Here is a 22,750-nt window from a genome sequence, read left to right on the forward strand (position 1 = left end):
CTGCATGCAATAAATGCAATTCTTTTCTTATTATAAATTGCCAAGTTAACAGTTGAGTTTAAATGATCCTTATGAATAAATATGATAAATGGCAACACATAACTCTACCTTCCATTAGGTGAACATTAAGTGTATTTTGTATGATTATTATTAGGTACGTTAATATAGTTTTTTCATTTGATAACCTTCGATTTTACCGTTGGAACAATCAAGCGCTATGGCAACACAACATGCTTCTGAGAAGTTAATCTCCACAACACTATTGTGTAAGTAAGGGGAAATTAAACGTGGACGCGGTTAAATGTTGTTGTTGTATTTGACTTATTTTATTTAGCGTCTTTTGTCAACATTCCTTACTTAACAGATCATAGTTATTCAACATATACTTCACATAATCCTTTAAACTTTAATTGAACTAACTGTTATTTCAGATACGCCATCTACTATTTCTCGTACGCGGGATCCCAACTATGATGTATACGTTGAAGGTCAAGAAATTCGACTTTGACCTGCGTCGCTTATGGCAACCCGCCGCCATTGTACACGTGGATCTTCCAGTCAGGCTACGAACACCAGGAATGAATGGGATATGAAGACATATTGATACTATGACATCTTACTATCCTACATAGTGGGATTTACACGTGTGTGTCATACAACACAATAAACGACACCAATCATACTGCTTATTCAAGCGGTTTCGTTCATGTCGGTAAGGTATTCAATATGTGTGATGTGTAACATTAATGTATATGTTTTATAAAATCATGTGAAAAAATAACGGATGATATTTAATATCACTGCTAAATGCTCGTTCCTTAAATATGTTTTAGTTGTGAAAAAATGATTAATTTCCTACATACTTGACTATTTTGATGGTTATTTTATTTCACTTGTCAATCACAATGCAAACCATAGCAAATATGTCCCAAACAGAAAGAGTTGGTAGGTAATATTAAATTATATATAATCACCTGTACTTTTTTAATCACTGTCCTCTTATTACGACATGCTTACGTTTAGCAATTCACCAACACAATTATTAATCATTTTCTGTAGACGCTGTTGTAATTGGCACAACAGTCGCAGTTACTGTAACAGTGATAGCAATAACACTATCGTGTGCTTTGCTCTCGGGCGACGCTATAGATGTGTCAAGAAGCGAGTTAAGAACATATCAACATTATATGATTAAACAACGCCAACAACAAAACATTACCTTTTCCTGTGTCCGAGTTTAATTTTTAAGTGTCTAGATGAAGTATAACACAATTAATTAATAAGTTTACAGAAGGAAAGTTATATATTTTACTGTTAACATGAATGATGTCAGACATAATCATATTGATCTTGAATATACATTCCAGTCTCATAAACCATTTTCTGTCTCATTTAGATTTTAATTTTATAAATATAACATAATCATTTAATAATTCAAATTGTAATTGTTTTTAAAAGCAAGCTCTTTCTGTGAAATGGTTACATATTGATTTAAACGACAAAAAAGACATGTGTTAGACGATTTTTATTCAACTTTATATTATAGGGGCTGACAATCGTCGGTTTTTCGAAGGTTCCTCGAGAGAAGTTGGTAATACAAGGCCCATATTGTTCACTTTATGTTTATCCTCTTTTGAAACATGAATCCATTGAAAATAACAAATAAAACGATATGAAATATAAATTTAACAAAATAATACACACAGGCAATGCAATGCGAAGGAAAATAATCTTAATTAAGTGAACATTATACGAAAACAATATACTTGTGTTATTAGATATTTATAGACATTACTTTTTTTCAATTTCAGAATGCGCGGAGAACCAAACTGCGCCTTATTTCAGGTTTATACTTTTTATTTTGTGTTTCATTTTGCTTAATATTCCTTCAAAGGTCAGCGTTTTCAAATCCAAACACAAACTAAATCACATGTCTGGTCTACTATTGGTTTATATAAACTGACCGGAATCTTTATAGTTTTATGTTGCTATGACGTTGATGCAGTTAAGTTTATATGCCTGTCACATTTAATTAAAACCGGACACGATAACGCTTGTTGCCCTTATTTTACGAAATTTATATAACAAAGTTTAAAAGTGACTGCTTGTATAAAAGGTGAACGTAGTTTGCACCGTATTATAGAAAGTCTGTCTAAAGCTAATGAATTAATTACACTGTCATTTTAATATTGTTTGAAATATCACAAAACAGTTTACAACGCAATAGCTTTTAAGGCGCATTTGTTCTCTTTTAGTAATATACAAAGTACTTTTACGTGGATCTATTATTGACCACATAGAACAGTGCATATAAAATATAATTGTGCTACTGTTACATAGCGGAATAAAACATATATATCTGCAAACGTTATTCTTACTCTTGAATTTAATTTCCCGTATATGTATACATGTATTATTATATTTGAAATGTATTTTACAGTATTCCGCGCATATATGAAACACTGGAAAGAACTTCGAGGATGAATTATCTTTACAGTGAACTCGATACTGCCAAGGGTTCTCGAATGCAAAACAAATATGGCAGACAGCACTCAAATAGATAAAATTTCCCACAAAACATGCAGAAACAGTGGTTGTTTTTCCAAGCTGTGTACTTGTAATGATGGAATTGTATTTTGTTTGTAAATAACGTAATATGTTGTGTTCCATTTTGATGTCGTAAGCAAAACAGATTTTGAACATTTGCCTTCTAATGTATCTGCTGAACTGCCATTTTCGGAGTGACTAATTTCACCTTTGTCTAGCATACAATTTGTTTTCACACTCAAAATGTTAAACATACACATATGTAAGTATGTTTTCCATACATATAGATTTTGTTTCAAAAACATATACTAGTTATATAAAGGCAATATTTTACTTTGATATACCAGCAGCATATATATGATATTATTTACAACAAAAAATACAAACGAAATCATTTCAAAACAAACAATCAAAAATATGAATAATAACATTCAAAGTTATTTTAAAAAAGGACGATGAATTATATGCACATCTATATGGCATTACCATTTTAGATTTTACAGAAACATGACTCAGTGCGTTAGTTAAAACTATAAGATACCGTTAGTTGCCATATTATTCCCAGTGTTTAAAACACAGATAAGTAAGACAAACTGCTTAACTAATCCCTAATAAACTAACTTAAATAACCTTTTGTAATATCTGTAAAATCGAATCCGGTTGTTATCGAGCATTGTATATATATATAATAATAACGTCTTCATGCCGGGCTAAGTCTTTATTTGTCAGTCAGCATTCCACTGAAACATGACTGGCATGTATGTGCCCCGACCCGGGATCGAACCCGGGACCTCTGGATTTCAACGCATGCGCCGTATCCACTACGGAGCTACGGAGGCGGTGTAATTTCCAAATAAAAATATCGTTTTCACAACTTTTCATCGTCTGTGCAAACATCTCAGACGTTATTGACGAACTTTATTTTCTTCATTCATAATATATGCTCGTTTTATTATCTATATTGCGTTATCAATTCTGGTGTCGTAAGCAAACATATTTTTGATTATATTGCCTACAATCGGACAACTAAACTTTTACTTTCCATTTAACCAGAGGATTGTCTGTTTTCTTTTTCAAAACTTTATCAAAGTGTGTACGAAATCCCATGAGGTACTCTTCCATTTCCCATTAGGTCCATTTTTGCAACACTTCTTTTCTGAAAAGGTAAAACATACACATTCGTAAGTATAAAATGCTTATAACAAAAAAATTGCATTGTCTTTTAACATAAACCAAACAATAAAAAGTATTCAAAGGCTATACGTTTTTAAAACAGCAGCTTAGATGTTATAATTTGATATCAATACATACAAAAAGTCGTTTCAAATCAATCTGAAACATTCACGTATAACCTTTAAAGTTTCTTAACAATAACTATGCCTTACTCGCTGACTTTTATGACTTTGATAAATTAGCTTTTACAGAAACATTGCTAATTGCAACACATAATACCACTAATCTATGATTCATATCATTCCTTACAACATTCCAAAGAGTCCAATCTTTCTCAATGTAGGTATTCATATATAAATAATAAATATTTTGTTTTCTCAATCGCGACATGACATTCACATTAACGATGTCAAATGGATTTCGATTACAAAATACGCATCAAAAGAAAACGCCTATATTCGGCTATTTCTACAGAACAACGAATTCAAAGTCCTGCTTGATGTAATGTATCATTGATTCCATTTCACTTGCTGTTAATATTGGCATGCACAATGTAAATATCACAGGTTTTAACCTTAACACGAATAAGTTTTTTTTCCACAATTGCACTCTATGTCTTTAGTAATTACCGTTGCCATGTGCACCTAACATCCGTTTCATTATTTTCTAATTAGTGCTAGCAGTCTCCATATCTATACATTTTTATGTTTAATATACCATTCGGATTTTTGTCCGATTATTCTAACGCACTTCTTAATAACGCACTTCCATACCTCACACACGATTATTTTTTAATAACTTAATTAATTTTCTGCAACTGTGAACTGAACTTATTTCAGCAGGTTTATTGTACACTTATATTACTTATTTGACATTTCGTTTAAGTATCTAGAGCAGGTAGCTTACACCGAATATGGTATTAAGTAGCAGCTCATTAAATATTGACAGAAATTATTTTCCAGTATGTCACAGTATTGTCTGACCGATGTTCATGTATGTAGTTTTACGTAAAAAAGCGAAATATTTGTATATTATATAAAATTATAATCGTATAAAAATGCCCGTGCTAAACTATGCGGTATTATTAAAGAAAATGTAAAGCCCACTAAGGGCCTCCTTGCATTTTATTATCATCCCTGTCACCCCGAAAATGTTTACAGACCTTGGCATTCGGCGTCAGACCAGCAACGTTTTTGGGCTGATTGGTAAGTCGATTGGTAAATCCGATTGCATTATTTCAATAAATTGTATCAAGTTTGGTCTTGTTCAGTATTATGTATTCATATACAAAAGTTAGTAAACATGACATTTCATGTGTGTATAAATATCTATCAATAAGGAGAAGTGCCATAACCCTACACTTTATTAAATAAGAGTGATTTCCCTTTGATGTTTGTTGGACACTTTTCAGGGCCATATGTCAGATACGCTACAAGATTTCATCATGAAACTGCCTAGGTGTATAGATATCAATGAGGGGAATTGCAATGCATAAACACAATTACCCTTCACTTAAATTTTATTTTAGGACTAGACCATATATCAAGGGAGATTTGCACCCATCCATAAACAAACTTATTTTGGCGGGGGATATCAATGCAATGAATTTGCTTGTTTTTATTCAATGAAATTCTTATAATGGTTACTGGTAAAAACTATGAAAACAGAGTATTTATCATATCATCAATGCATACAAACAAATACAGATGAAGTTATATAAACATTTCGTAGTAATATCTAGTTGTATGTATATGCGTATGCCCTCTTACTATAAAAAGTAATAAACCAATCAATAACTTACATATATACGCTCATATATATATATATTTTTTTAAACACATTTTACAGTTATTTTGATAGCAAAATATTAACTTATTTATAATAAATATTGAAGTTCAGGTTGATAATAACCCCTAAAAACTTTTAACTTTACTTTTTATATTCTAGAACATATTCCTTATGTTTTTATTATGTGTAAAAAAATTGATTTTTGATAAGAAACAAATGTCGACTGTTAACCATGATTTTGTTTAAATGACAGTTCATCAGTTTTGGATAGTGAATTGTCATTTTATACTTTTTATCCTTTTATATTTCTAAAACGGATAACAAGTTCAGATCTGGATGTTCAAATTTCAATATATTATGCTATACGACCACAACCGCATGCTATTTGTAAGAAACAAAAAAAAACATTTATATATTATTAATTTTTGGTTAAAATCCGCCCATTTTGCAGAAGAAAATTGAATCCAAACATGAAAACTATATGTACCCTTTTATTTCTCAATTTAGGCAACCATCCAAAATTAACTTGTGTATCATTGGGGCAACCTACTTTGGGTCATAGGTTTACCATGCGCTGCAAGATCACAGGAAAGGCAATCAATTTTGGGGGATATTTCTTAACAAAAATGGGCAAAGGTTGATGTTCGTGCGACGGTTCCAAGAAAACGAAAGTTAGCAAATATATGCTAACCCACGTGCACACGCTTTAAGAGCCGATATAAAGGTCGTGTCGCAAGTGGAGAGAAGAGTGGATGTAATCTTTGAAGAACGAAAGTGTGTTGACAACGGCGTCTATGACTGGAGTTTCCATGTAAACACGTTTGCGTTGACATATCAGTCAGTCATCGAAATGAAAGGTAATTTAAGGTTAATGCTCACTCAAAACGTAAGTCTTTTTTTGTCGATTTCGAAAATCTGGTTCACACTCTTTTAATAATTATAAAAGTACTAACATACAGAATAATAATTTCATTTGCAATAACCAAGCAATTTTAAATACAAATATACATATTTGACTGTGGTAAACTAACAATATAAATTAAAAAAATGTTGAGCTGAAAATTAATAATATGTTAAAAAGTAATACTAATTCATAGTTCCTTATCCGGATTCATGACCGTAATTAATTTCATCTGTTAAAGGGACTTTTTCACGTAAAACCGTAATACTGAACATTTACCATGCTCTAAAATAGCCTTTATATGCATCTTTTGACGATTTAAAAACCTGAAAATTATAAAGCCTTGCAATGCGAAACGATTGAATAATTTGGAGAGTTCTGTTGTTGTCCTTATATTTTGTGAAACTACGAGGATCGCTTATATGAAGTAGAAAATACATCGTAAATTGTATAAGGAAGGATGGTCGAGTGGTCTTATGCGTAGACTTTTTACTCCAGGACTCCAGAGGGCAGCGGTTCGAGTCCTGCTGAGGGTTACCTTTTTTTCTTTCATTTTTAATTGTGTTCTTGATTTTTTAGAGGAGCTTTTTAGATCCAATGTATACATTTATCAATATAAAGCATAAAATGACAAACTTTAAAACATGCCAAAATCTGTCCCCTTTAAATACCATAAAAATGAACGGATGTTTTTATGTATCCATGCGATAATGAATAGTACACATTAATTAAGAGTTTCTGTTAAGACAAGGGTCACCACATTTCTTGCTATATATAACAGTTCCTGCAATTTTTATGGAACACTCCCCAATTGCTTACACTCCAATCGTGAATCTAACTAAAGGGGAAACTGTTACCTTCACATGCAAGGCAGACTTAGGCCGTTTCCCTACTGGAGTAGTTTCATTGTCATATTTTATCACCGAAAGTATTGATGGCATCGATGTAACACACATGGCTCGTACGCGTTCTCTTCAAGGACCGTACATATATGGAGAAAATTGTTCCCAACCTCAACTGTCCGAGCTCACATTGTCGCTTACTAGAGAAATGCACTTGTTTGTGGTCCAATGCACTATCAAGCAGAGCAGGCCGTTCAATAACACAGATGAAGCACTTAAAGCTACGCAACCTAAACCTTTATACTGTAAGTAAATTTTCGTTGGAATTTTAACATTATTTATTTATGTGTTTACCTTTTTGTATTAAATTCTCGCTAGACTTATTTATCATACTATCCTCGTATATTAATTTTACTCGCGTTTTAAAAATCCATATTGAAGGCGTACAACATGCTCTCATTGTTTAGTATTGACAAAATACAGTAAACACTACGTATGAATTGTGTTGAGATCCGCCGAAAATCACAGAGCTTTTACAATAACCAGAATATCATGGCGACTCTAATCCACCATCGTCCTACGTTTTGATTCACCAGCATGATGGAACCACTTCTTCCCAAGTAGCCACGGATCCTCAGCTCATCATCACGAATCTGACAATGGACGATTCTGGAATATACACATGCGTGGCGTATAGCTGCATTAACGGTCGAAATTGGACTGTATCTGCGAACTCAGTTGTGATCGTAAGTAAGTTATAACAATTTTAGCACAACAGCTAAACAATATCGAACGTTACGATTTAAAAAAAAAACAACAACTATCGACATATTAAAAAAATTAGTTTTAAATGCTCTTTACATTTAGAAACAATTTTCCTAAACAACACAATTCTGAGGTAAAAATTTTGAAGCGAATATTAAATCCCATTTCAATAAGAATTCTATATGAAACTCACTTTTAAAACTAAAATAGGTTTTATACATGTATTGTTTTGTCTTTCAGCGGAGGCACAAAACAAAAGCGCCACATCTGTATTTTTCTCCAACACCCATGGGTATCGTGCCTCAACAGACAACACGATACTGCTAGTTGGTTTGTTGGGTTTGAAGGTTACAATACAGATAGGTGTGGTAATCATTACATGCACTGCAATCTTGTTGCTGCTTCGGAAAATACCATGTCTGGGGACAAACAATAACGGTATACGAATATGAAATGTTTTATCAGAGTTTATCAAAGTTATGGTAAAAATGTGTGCACGAATAAAAATTGCAGATCAATAAATGTGTGGAAATGTAGAATATAGTGAAGGTTGTATGCTGTTTCGATTTATATCTTACGCGACGAAAAATTACGACAAACAAATATAATGTGCTGTCAATTTTGGGACTATTTAAACAACTGTGTGCGAGTGCTAAAGCCGATACTGCTAGGTACTTGCATGAAAGCTCCTATTTATTTACAGAACGCAGCACAACTGCTGATCAGCAGAGACTCAGGTTAGTTTTAAACAGAAGATTTAAATAATAAATAAATAAATAAAATATATATGTACCATTAATATATGTACATTTCGCGTATAAGTATGAATGTAAAAAATCACAAATATATATTGTATTAGTTGTTATAGCCTTGCGTTTCTGTACACATGAACGGATTAAAATATTTTGTAGGAAAGATTAATTTGTCAAAAGTTTGCCTCACGCGATGCAGAAATTTCTTTTTTATAACGTTGCATTTCCGCAACAATTTACCAGAATAAGTCACCTTTCAAATCTTGGAGGACGTTTAATATATTATAGCATCGATAAAATTGACTTCAGTTTAAATATCATTGATTGTTAACATAAAACAACACTGTGCGTGAGCTTTGAACAGTTATTGTACAATACATTTGCCGCAAGCAATGCAAAATGTAAACCACATATAAACAGCCGCCATCAATGTCGCTTGATATGTGTCATTATTTCCAGCGATGGAAATGTTTATACTTCTCTGGACAAAACGCAGATTTCTGAAAATACATATAGTCCTGTGATATATGGTGGTGCACGTTTCAAGGCGAAGAACAAACAGCATTCTGATATGATAAGTGGAGAGATTCGCTGCAAGCTGCTGCTATCAAACCCTACCGCAATCCCATCCCGATTGGTCGGCTACCATTCTTGGATATGAATTGAAAATGAGTGTTTATAAATTCTGTAACATTTTTATAAAGGCATCGTGTTACAACAACCACAACGAAGTTCTTAAATGCTATATTTGCTATAGCAGCAGCATCTTTTTAGTTTCCTTAAATTGGCTAATTCCATATCATTGTAGGGAATCAAGTTATAAAAATGACGATTTAGGCGGCCATTAACTGACTCGCTTGAAAGGATTTCTACAGGACCAATTTTAGTAAGCTAATCTACTTTATTGTTCATATTTATGGAAGGGATTAAGCGTTTTCTCACTTCAGTATATCTTTATTGCCACACAAGTGATCGTACATAAACAGAATATCAAATGTGTTTTATAATACAGGTACGTGTTGAATAAAGATAAAAAAAATAGCAACATCATTTTCATAATTTTCAATAACACAAATCGGTTCTTATTTTGAAAACAACCAAAATAATTGACCGAAAGAACATGATTAACATCATATGGAGTCTAGAAAGTAAACAAATGACGTATCGGTTGTGAGAGTATCAAAACAAGAACACAATTTCCCGCAGATCATGATTGCATATTGGACAGTCATTAGAATGTTTTAAAGTAAACATACACTTATCTTTATTCCAAAACGTCGAAAATTGCACGATGAGATATTTTAGAAGCAGGCATATTTTTGATACATGAAACAAATATAAAAAGCCACTGAGTTTGAGATACTGATTTCACTACATGAGAAGAAATATAGAACTGCATTATTGTTTTATCGATATACTTGTTTAAACGTAGCTTAACGTGTATAAATAAATCGGGTTTACATGGTTTTGCATGTTTTGTTTTCATTTACAATATTTTTGTGTGTGGAAATATGTTATTAAATCTTTTGGGGATAATTTTGAGTTTTATATGGCAACAAACGAAACTCCAGAAACTATATCAGGGGAGAAGTCTTTATCCACTATTTTTATAACAAAACACCAACTATACACATACCATAATCAAATCCAGGTAACCGCATTTGAGCATTGAGGTTTCAAACCGATTTGAGGAATAGCCTTGTTATTCGTTTAACGACGAAACAGAATTTATTATCGCACTAGACATACACATTTATTGCAAGAATGTAATAAGAGGTGCAATAAGATTTTTATCATAAAGTGTTTTTTTTCTTAATTCATAGCAAAAGCTGCATTTTATTTTCACATTATCTGCTCATGCTTTGTTAATACCATGCCTTAATATAAACTGTGTTGCCTTCAATTATTTTAAGTTTAAAATATTGATACAAAATAAAATAATAAAATAAATAAATACACAAACTGACAAACACCAACATTATGTGGAATCGAATGCGTTTCCCACTGTCTGTATTTATCCAGGTCTAGAGTCGAAGGCAATTGTTTGTAAAAGATGGACGAGTAAGGTCTCGCATAAGTTGAACATATACGAGTCACTGTATTTATTCGCGAATTGTTCACTTCATATCTCGAAAGGTGTATGTTTTGACAAACATGTATTAAAGCCATGCTTGTGATGTTGCAAAAATTTACAAAAGTATGTACAAGAGACTTGTGTAGCGATATACGTTATCCGATAATGATTACCATCATGTCGCAAATCATTAATAAGTAAAGGCTTAGTAAAAACATTTTAATTTAAATTTCCACAAACCTGAATATTTACAGAACTGTGCAACGGGTCTTCCAATTGTCATAGCTGAGATAAAGATGACGTTGAAAATCAGTTGCTCTCAACTAATAGAAAAGGCTAAATTAAAAGTCATGTGGGACCAGTAATAGTAACCACGGTTAGCAGAGAATAAAGATGTCCCGTAAACTATTATTTAAAGACAACAGTGTGATAAAAAATACTACAAAGTTTTACAAGCTTTCATTAAATTACTTTAATACTAGTTCACATAAAATTATTAAATATTCAAATGCACAATAACTAGTATGGACCCAGTAACTGCTGCATATCATTATTACACGCGGTCAACTAAATGACATTTGAAGCATTTAGGTCCTTTTTGACAATATTTGGCACACAAAAATGACTTTATATGTCAATATACGGAGTTTCTTTTGATATATATAGAGAGATTTCATAAGAAAGCATAGCTACCGGAACTATGTTAAAATCATTTTGACTGAAGGCTATATATAATTAATGCGATCAATGTATAAAAACGGTAAAACAATTATTACAACTTACTATTATTAAGATATGATATATTTAACAGAAATATGCCCACAAGATGTGTAATCGGATAGCTTTAAAACCATCCTAATGTTCCTTTTTTTACGGCAAGGTCAATAAATGTGCCAACTTACAATATAAGCTGGGCTCACAGCATTGAACTTGCCAATTTAAAGCGTGTGGGGTTTTAACCAGTTTACAGTCATCATAAAACAATGCCATATTCACAGAATTCATCACAATTGAACGATCTTGTCTCTTACAACTTATTTTAAATAAATATCAAATGAACAATAAATGTATGTTTTGCATTAAAAAGGAGAAAACCCCAGCAAAAAAATAATTATATGTTGATCCCTAAAAGGTGTTTTGATGAGATACTGTGCATAGTCTTGGTCTTCAAAAGTGTTGGGGCTGAAGCGAAGTCGACTAAGATTGATATTCTAGCCAAAATTATGAGCTTTACCATACCACCGCATTGATATCTGCCTGATATAACGTTTCCTGATAATTTCCTTAAAAATCGCGGACGTAGAGGTATGATAAACAGAAAAATAGGTTGCTGCCTGATCTTGTCTGTAATATATGAGGCTCGGCGTTATATCATTCTAAGCCTTGTCTGAAATATTACAAAAAGATCAAGCAGTAAATTTTTATTCTCTATTTATTATGTCATCTAAAACATTTAGTTTGTTAGATGAGTTTAACTACTAAGAAGTTTATACAATTATGAATCATGAAAATATATACATACCATTGTTCAATAAATGTCCGGTTTCCTTTGTTCCATCCTGTCAATGGATACAAAGTAGGCATCGCTGCAAGAAGTTATGTAAAACATGGCGTTATTCTTGTTCTGCTACATGATAGGACTATGTTCAGTATTATCAGAATATATGGATGAAGGCAAGTTTCTTTTATTTCTGTTTGGTCTTGATATGAACAGTCGTGTACTTGTTTAGTTATTTACGTACAACAAACGAAGGAAGTGAAATAAATCTGATTTGGACGTATTGGCATATTACTAATTATTAGTTATCATTTTATATTTTGTAAGAAATTTTGAGAACCATCATTTATTTTTTCTACACTGAGCACGAAATTCCACATATTATATGTCGTGCAATAGCAATTGCAGGAAACATGTTGGCAGAACCATGATTTAATGTGAAGATTACATTGTGTTCTTAACATTATAATTGCTATCATTTACGAGAACAAACACCTGTTGCAGTTTTCGTACCGTCATGCGAAAACATGTCCCTGACCTATCATCCACTAAAACACATTGTCGAAGGCAACTCTCTGACCTTAAAGTGTTCAGGAGGCAGGGACATAATGTGGTATTATTACCTAAGCAACGGTCTCATAGCAGTAGATGTTACAAATGCGTCTCTTCTGCAAGAGACACACCAGCAACAATGCAATCGCACCATTTGGATTTCAACCTTGACTTTGACACTGACCAAGCAGATGAACTTGTTCAGAGTGAGATGCACAACTAGAGCCTTTATCCCGAATGATGAAGATCGCCGAGGGTTTATGGAAACACCACAAATCCATGTTCTGTGTAGGTATTACATAGAATGCATTATATTTAAGTATACGCGCATAAAACTTCAAATACACAAACTGCTACTTAAATAGAATAAAATAAACATTACAGGGAATAATTACACATAAACATATTTAGATTTGTGCTGAAATTCGCAGATTTAACATAAGCATTAAAATGAGTTAACTATTACAAAGAATAGATCCGTTATGGTGATTATAAATATCGAATGTACTGTTGTTACAATATACATAGCCCTTTAGCTTCTTATGTATTCCCATTACTCAATGGGTTGACCTCACGGGGTACATATTCTGACTGGTTATAACTTTCGATACTAAAATTATGCTTCGCTGATACTAAAATTATGTATCTGCATAAAGACATACACGTATTCGTAGCCATCGACTATTTATCATTAATGTCATTAGCATCGTAAAGTTCCTCACACCAAAATAAGATGTTAACCTTCAGACTGGATTCATAAGTTGTTCTTATAAGTTTGTCACTGACATGGCTTGATGCAAACAAATCATAAACATAAGTACACTTTAAACGCAGACAGAATTTAAATTCAAACTATCTATTATACGACTGTAAGACTGTCTGACACATACTTTGCTTAACTAAATGATAAGACATTTACAGTCATTGTTAATGGATTTTCTGCATTTACGCATTTAGACAAACCGACAGAAGTAACCATCACTATAAAGCCAGATAACGTGCTAATCGAAGAAGGTTCAGTGAACCTCAAACTAAAGTGTCATGCTGATGGCAGTCCAAGACCGTCATACCAATGGCTGTTCCAGCCTTTAGATCGAAGGTTTGGTTTAACCATTCTGAAAAACAAGATCTTCGTCAGGGGTAAAGATATCCAGCTCACAAAAAGGAACCTGTGTGACTCTTTTACGTATAACTCGCAATACATACATCGCTCAAATAATTGGATATTTGATTCCAACAGCATAATTGGGACAAACCACGATATGGTCTTAAGAGACCTTACTGCAAATCAGACCGGCATTTACACGTGCTTGGCATACAACCGAATAAACCATTTATGCCATGGAGTTACTGGCAGCGTTGGTATTGTTGTTGGTAAGTCAACACACAATTTCATATCTATGAACATATTGAATTTATTGATTTAATTGTTTTGCGGAATTACTATTCGGACATGTGTTACGCTTTAAGATATATTGCATTATTTTATTAGGTCCGAGAGCTCAACAAATCGGACAGGCAACACAAGCGCATACAACTACAGGTAATGTAAAAAAGAACTCAAACATAACACAAATAACTTTGCCTTATTTAAATGTTATTATCCAAATAAAGAAAAAGGTTGAAATGACAATTTCAACTTTGTATTCATTTGTATAAATTACAAAACATACAACGAAAGTCGCTTTATATAGTCCTCGGATATTTTTTCGAAAAAGGCAACTTTCAAAACGGCTTCTCTTTGTACTCAATATAAACTGAAAGTGTGCAGTTAAGTGCTTACTTTTCATAGATTGTATGTTCTCACTATATTAAGAAGGAATCTTTCCGGATTATTTGTATCTTACTCCGATTGGCATTGATGAATATAAATGTACGATGTATGTAAATATTAGTCTATTATGTAAGTCCCTAGGTGTCGCCGTGGTGTAGTAGAAATGGTGTCCGCCTTGCGATCCGGAGGTCACGGGTTCGATCCCAAGTGTGGGAGCGTTACTGCTTCTTAGTCTCAGGAAACGGACTCGAGAGCATTTCAATAAGCAATATACTTTTTGTGCAATCGAGCTAAAACTAGGTTTAAACTAATTAAGTTACTTGTGTTTTAATTTTTTATTAATTAACAACCACTATTTGTAATGGGGTTTAAACCGAGAGCTATTGTGGCCACATTAATGTGCGATGATTCTCGTTATTTTTCACTCTTGAAAATGGTGGGCTTAATAAGCCGGGGTATTATCAATTGCTTAACCAAGTCCATTTTACGAACAACGAATGTCAGCATTCCAACACAAGTGAAAAACATGCACTCCCACACCACCACCTTCATAAGGGTAACTTGCCTGACAAGGGAATAATTTGATTGTTACTTTTCATTTGCCATACTTTTAATTGCCCATCAGGCTTAAAATTAAAACAAAAACTAGTTTCCATTTGGTTCCCCTTCTGTTGTAATTTTGTTCTGCTCTAATAAATCAGGCTGCGCTGACTAGGTGTAGATATTCGGGTATTTAACCGATTGTAGTATATATCATACAAGGTAATCATATACATGTTATTACTTCCTTAAATTTGTAATCAATATCTAGGACGAGGATTTATCCTATGAAGCGTTAAGATCCCTGACAGCTTCCTAACGCTGCATAATGTTAAAATATTTGATCGAGTACTTCGTGTGATATGTTCCTGTAAATATACCGTTTTGAAGTTTTAGAAACAGTTCTTGTTTTCCCAAGAAATTAAGAAATGTCGGACGCTAAAAATCACATTAAAAAAGTGAGCAATGGATTATCCTTCAACAGTTCTGTTTCTAAACTCCGTAATTTGTTTTCTCTCGCACTTCAATTTTTATTTGCACTTTGCAATGTAATACTTTTCATGATAGTGCGGCTGAATTCAAATTAAACTAACCCAGAACGTCAAACACTACACATCCGTTTTGAAAGTTTGTTTTCGTCTTTGGCGTGTATGATAGATGTGTGAGAAATATGTATTTTAAGACTGATATATGCTTGATGGTGAATTTCATATTATTATATTTTAAAAACCAAAACGACGAGAGGCATTCTAGCATTTCTACGTTAGCCTTTTCAAACCATAAACAATTCAATGGTTAACGGACGTAGTAAAGAATCACCCAAATAAACCAAATACTGTATCGTGTAATATTGTTCAAAATATGCCCACTGTTGTGTGGATAGATACAACGCATTTCTTTATTAACTACTCAGCTACCATCCTAAGGAACGACCTGATTGTAATTATATGCCTTACGTTGGGTATGACGCTCATCGCTCTTATCGTTGTCCTAGCAGCTTGTCGCAGACGGCCATTGGCCACTACAGCTTCATTCAATAAAAAGAGTAAGTAGAAATGTTATGTTTCAAAAATTCAATCCCTAATGCATATCTTTAAATAATTGTGTTATCGCTAAACAATAATGCACATTTAAGATAGTCTATACATTTTACATATAATTACCATCCTTTTCCTAAACGTTCTGATTTGTAACTCTGTTTTTGTTACATAATGATTTATATTTAAGTTATTTACTTTACGTTATTTAGGTAATGAACGCATATTTAAGTATAACCTTTCACATAATCAATAATAGTCGTTACGTACTTGACAGTTGATGTTGAAATCCAAACGGATGTAGGAACGTCCGAAAACAACAGGTAGATATTATCCTTGACCATGAAACTTGCCAAGCGTAGATATTTATATGCGATATTTTGAAGTAAGGGGGTGATTAGTACTCAAATTTTATATACTATAGATTTGGTTAAAGAATAGAGATGTTTAGGCTGTTGTCGGTAATATTCTTATCTACGTACAATAATCACAGTCAAAATTTGATGTGAAGATACGTTTCTCGCCTTTAGTTCGATCTAAAATATGGGTTTATAGGAAAACTCGGACAGTTGAAATAAAATATAATTATATTACGTTCAATACTATCGATTGCTACAACGTATAATCATGTAGTACAGTATTATACTACAGAAAAAGCAATCAAATCCGTCCAAATGTACGTTTGCAGCCCAAAACGCGTGTACAAGTGCTTGGACGGACAGATATCAGTGGAGGAGGCTTATGACGTCGAGTGGATGACCCTGTGAAACACACACAGCGGCTATGATTAAACGAGATTCACCATCTCGAATAAAAACATTTATTATTTCAAACGTGCTTCAAAATTACACGACAGTGCTCATGGCGCATAATGACATGTCTAAAGATTGAGCACAATCATATGGACTTTCAAAATTACACGACAGTGCTCATGGCGCATAATGACATGTCTAAGATTGAGCACAATCATATGGACTTTCCTTTTTATGCTTAATACTTTTAGTTGCGATGTGTTACTCCAAGCCATAAATATTGTATAAGTTGTGTAACATCAAATGATAATTGTATATACAACTGTATATAAATAATTAATATATTTATATATTATATAATATATATTAAATAAGACTTAAACATACGATGCAATGTGGGTTTTTTTGTGATGATATTTATGGAGATGTTAATAGAAAATGTATTGTTAATGACGTTTTGAAATAATGTGATATCATACGTGTTTTTTATCTGCTGATATTTATGGAGATGTTTATAAAGACGTGATATCAGGCGTGTGTGATAAAGAGAAGGAAAAGCCGAGTCATGCCATACCTCGGACGAGTCTGATACAACAAACCAACCATTTATTTTATTGATTATGCCATTCTTTAAATGAAGTTTAAACGTAAAACCTATTGAAATGAAATAAAAGAAACTTCAAATATTTAGCGATTGACGTACCACAAAATACGCATGTAGGAGAGATTGGTGACATCAACAAGGAACAATGTGTATTTAACATTTCACCATCACGAAATAAATTCAGATTATGTTACAAATTATAACATTTGAACACAAATTTGTTCATTTAGCAAACAATCCATTCAATATTGAAATATTGACGATTACTCTTAAAACAGTTGACATGGTATGTCTGATAAACTGATGAGGGTCGGGGGAGCATTAGATAATTAATGAGTTGCATGTTGAAATGTGTATCACGTACGAGACATTGGCTTGCCTTGTGTAGCAATGATGCAATAGATCAGTTGAATGACGTTTTCTCAATCTACGAAGTATATGTTGGGCGAAAATTGTGGGAGAGTAATGACTGCAAGCAACATCGTAAACACAAGAATTACATAAATGATAACATAGAGATGCAATCACAAAAAGGATAGCTCAAGAGTAACTGAATTTATCACAGAGGATTATTGTCGATTGTGAAGGTTCAGGTTCGACTTGAATATTTAAACATACACGTTATTTTTACAGTAACCTTTTTAGATGACTTCGTATTGATTTGAGTTATTTAACAATGATTTTTTTCTAATTATGGCATGTACTATTTTATGAATCGTATTGACTTGTACAATTTTCGTGTTTCCTTGCCATTACTGCTGAAACCATTCCATATTTATCAACGCTTTCTTTACCTGTGACCGACTTTGACCTGCATACGTCACTTTTCATCAAAACTCTGATAGTACCAGCAGTTAATCTTGTCCCGAGTTCATCATGATTCTGCTTGCAACAGATAATTAAAGCTATTATGTTTCTTTTACCGAATACTACTATAACACGTAATTGTGGTGTGTAGTGTTCGTTCTACGCGTCAATATGTTAGCATTTATTTTTTAATTGTTATTCCGCAAAGGTACATCTGATTTAGACCGTTTTAGAAAAAAAAATTCTGTGTGAGGTTCGGTTAGCCCAAATACTTTGCATTAACCGTTAGTTGGCGCTTTTCCCAGAATATAACATTGTACGTTTATGAGAGATTTATGTTGTACGTTTCTGGGGTGTCACTGCATGTTATATTATATTTAAAAGTAAAGGCCTTTTTGTTTGACGAATTTAAATACAATAGTCATACTGTTATTTGATACATTCAGTATTGACACATAATTTATGAAGAAAACCTTAAATAATAAGGAAAATACTATACCATGTATTGTTAGTAATAGCATACTACATGTGTTCTGCACACTGATATTGTTCGCGGTATAATTGTAATACAAGAGTCATACTGAGTATACTAATAATATAAGCAATCCATTCAAATGTATTGTTGTGAAATTATTCTTTTTTTACCAGAACACGAAAATTACGGTAAGTGTAAATATTAAATGTGTGTTTGAATTATTTGTTGTTTTTTCATATGTTCACTGTTCAAAACATGTAATAAAACCTTTAATTAGAAAATAAATATCGACTTCATCAGTGCTTGTTGAATCTAGTTAAAGTACTTTTTGAGTTGTCGCAGGATACATAGTTTTGTTATTTTTGTAACCAAAGCGACCATTTTTTTAAACATATTAACTTGTAAACCTTGCATATGTTTAGTTTTGTCCTTACAATATCCGGCGTTGTAATTGGGTCAAAAAGTGATCTTGGTGACAATCTTGTGGCTAGAATTTGAAATACGCTTGATTTTACATTTGGCGACAGCATTGACTTTATAAATGCTGATTTAAAATATCATTGTGATAGTTTCAGTATATCAAGGAAAAGCAAAGACGTTATATGCACGTGCTAAAAGGACGTTTTCAAGAACATAATAAGCTAACGATGACAAAAGTAGAATCAATTATTGATTGCATCAACGAAACTTAAACGATATTTTGTAAAGTGCTAAATAACGATATTTCAGATCACTTCCCATTGAAACATGAATATGCAAACAAATCTGAATGAAAGCGATGACAGTTTTTCAGAGGCGAAGTAAGAAACGGCTTACCATTATAAAGAGAATAATTTCAACTCACAGCATGTGGTGTTTAGCTGTACACAACACCTTAAGAATTTAATTTATTTAATACAAAATGCCGGAGAGTGTTTAAATGGAAAATGAAGCAGTGCACGGAAGGCCTGCGCATGCGTTTAGTTATATAGGCAACCACTATGGTGGGATACTGCCTGTGCGAATCCGAAGCATGGTAGTCTTAGAAAGGTTCGGCTATCAAACAATGAGACAGACTTCGATGATAATACTCCAAAATTGGAACGATTTCATGCGTATTTAGAAATAAAAGAAGAGCCATGTTTCTAATCCAAAACGTCAGGAACTTATAGAACACAGTAATGCTCCGGTAAAATTCTGGAAACGAACAAAGGAGGCAAAACCTTTGCCAGCTATTTTTAGTAAAGCGATAAGTGATGACCGATTGAGCTGTAACGATTCGCCCATCATTCGATTCGATTCGATTTCGATACCAAATGGTCCGATTCGATTATTTTCGATTCGATTCAAATTAAACTATTTGCTGCTTATTTTGCAAATTATTTCATGTTTGGTTTGTCCAGGGCATTTTTTGTATTTGTTATTAACTTATTATGTTGTACATTTAAAGTGTTTAATTTTCTTAAATCAAATCTTAAATTTAAAAACGCAACACTGTAACAAATTTATTGAACAAAACTTCCGGTTGAGTAATTCTTAAATAACATAAAATGTACAATGCATCACATCTGAAATATCAGCCGAGTGTTTTCTCTTTAAATGTTGCCTCAAATTTGTAGTGCTTCAAGATTAAGAGTAACTTACGTCAACAAAACACAATTTGACAGTTGCCATTGCATCAAAACCTTCGCGAAACCCGAAATGTTCCCATACTTTTGATTTTAATTTTGACGGTGCGTCTTTCAGCGCGGTTGAAGAAGCCATTTAACCGGCTGATGTAATGCTCAGCATGCTATTCATTCATTCATTGAATGCCATATTGTAACACATGTATACCTTAGTGGGTGGGGTAATGTTTATTTATGTTTGATATTTAACCTATGTTTCGAATGCTATCTGCAGTTAAGCTATAGTATTGTATGAGACTATAATGATAACAGACTTGAAAATTTACCTGGATTACCAGCTACGCGATTGTTTGAGTTTAAATCCAGATTTTTGTAAAGTTATTGTACACATGTTCCCTTAGTGTTATTTAACCCTAGGTGGCGTTGTAGCTGAGAATGACGTCACTATTACGTAAACAATATGCTGTCAACTGTTTTTATACTGTATCAATTTTTATTGTTTTAAAATACTATTTGCAATTAAAATAGCAAAAATGCAGGTAATTTATGTAGTATTATATATTATATTGTTAATACATATTGAAATGTTATATTTTTCATTGAACAATCCAAAGTTATTGGTGATTCTGTCAGTCTTCTGCTGTTCACGTTATGACATTCTAATACTTAGCAGAATTCTGCGGTAACATAATTTCTGAGAGTATAAAAGGCCGTGAGTTCTGAGTTTGAATCACTCTAACTAGAACGGTTGGGTCGGTAGGTGGTAACGCAAGAATATGAGAATAAAAGAAAGACAAAAGCTTTGAAAGTTGATGGTTTGTAATTAACAACCTCATAAGAAAAAGAAATAACATACAAATATAACAGAAAAACTTGCAGAAATTTAACAGAAAACTTGCAGAATTTTAACAGAAAACTTGCAGAATTTTAACAGAAAACTTGCAGAATTTTAACATAATTATTAACTATTAACTCTAACTTTTCTCATGTAATGTTATCATTGACATAAATGTATTATGTTCATAAATGTGTGATATGATGAAAATAATAAATGATATGTTTGACAAAGTTTATAAAAAGTGTTTATTTTTCTCTTCTTAACTAAAAGAAATTTATCTTGACACGATTCGCTACAGCTTCCGAAGATATTTTACTTTCACAAAAGTCAGAGTCGTGACAATATTGGATATTGACCAGTCACAAGACGTATTACAAATTTGGACGACGGATTTGGAAAGTAAGGTTTAAAATGCGGACCAATCGGGATTGCACTGAATCGAAATTGGCCGTATTGATATCGAAATAGATTCGGCGGCGTTGAACCGGTTTTTCGATGCATCGAACCGAACCGTTACAGCTCTAGTGACCGATGAGTTAATTAATTTAGTAATTTGTTCGAAAACACATCCGCAGCGTCCAAGATTATGAACGACGAGCAAACTGTTTCGAAACTGGTCACGCCCCATTACAAAGTTGGGAGCTCGAGGGCCATCTTGGCCTTCTTATTTGAAAGTAAAATGTTGGTGGTTATACAAATAATAAAAGTAATCCATTAAGTAAGCATGGTGTGTCATATTATGCAGCATATATTGATGAATAAATGCACCGTTAATATAGTGTCACAGTTAGACGGTATTGGATCAAAACGGTGATTCACAGAAAACAAAATGGAACAACGTCGAATAGATTCAAATTGTATTAAGCTATTTTCAAACGTTTCTTTAGTTAAGCATTTCCGACACGCTTGCGTATCAGAACTGCTTATAGCAATGCGAATAAATCATATACTCCCGTATGTATCATTATCAGAACATGGGGAAGTTAAAACATATTCGATAACTGAAACAGTAAGCGTATGAATATACTGATATCGAGTCGAGTTTGATTTACTTACTTATTAGAAATTAACACAATGAAACAAAAAACTGCTTTTTTGTGATATTAAATTTACTTTATTATCAAAACATGTTTACATGTGAGTATTGAGGTACCGACTATATTTAAATATATACAATCAAATATCAAATAGCGTTGTACTAAAAAGCATCACGAACACATTAATAAAATATTTATTACAGGAATGATCGCACTCTGAATGACAAAGTAAAACTAAACTAAGTCTCGTTTCACATAATGTTACCACATAATTACCTACATTTATATAATTTAACAATTCTTACAAGTGTGTCATTGATTAAATACGGCATTAAGTCCAAATAGTAAAGACGATGCAAACATTTTAAAAGACCTTCGAACGAATGG

The 22,750-nt window shown here is 32.8% G+C and overlaps 3 protein-coding genes across 6 annotated transcripts in view; 1 reads left to right on the forward strand and 2 right to left on the reverse strand.

Moving 5' to 3' along the window:
* LOC127879193 (uncharacterized) overlaps positions 1-22,750 on the reverse strand; it is a 341,912-nt gene that overhangs the window by 167,480 nt on the left and 151,682 nt on the right. The window lies entirely within an intron of this gene.
* Positions 1-22,750, reverse strand: part of LOC127879229 (glutathione S-transferase-like) — a 252,638-nt gene that overhangs the window by 26,594 nt on the left and 203,294 nt on the right. The gene's annotated exons all lie outside the window — the stretch shown is intronic.
* LOC127879188 (uncharacterized) lies at positions 12,393-19,177 on the forward strand. The gene is made up of 7 exons (XM_052425885.1): positions 12,393-12,516; positions 12,845-13,180; positions 13,850-14,266; positions 14,385-14,435; positions 16,120-16,251; positions 16,521-16,566; positions 16,932-19,177. Exons 1-7 carry the CDS (start codon positions 12,450-12,452, stop codon positions 17,008-17,010), a joined length of 1,128 nt encoding a protein of 375 aa, XP_052281845.1. The 5' UTR covers positions 12,393-12,449; the 3' UTR covers positions 17,011-19,177.

Source organism: Dreissena polymorpha, chromosome 1, assembly GCF_020536995.1.
Source record: "Dreissena polymorpha isolate Duluth1 chromosome 1, UMN_Dpol_1.0, whole genome shotgun sequence".
Taxonomy (NCBI): Eukaryota; Metazoa; Mollusca; class Bivalvia; order Myida; family Dreissenidae; genus Dreissena; species Dreissena polymorpha.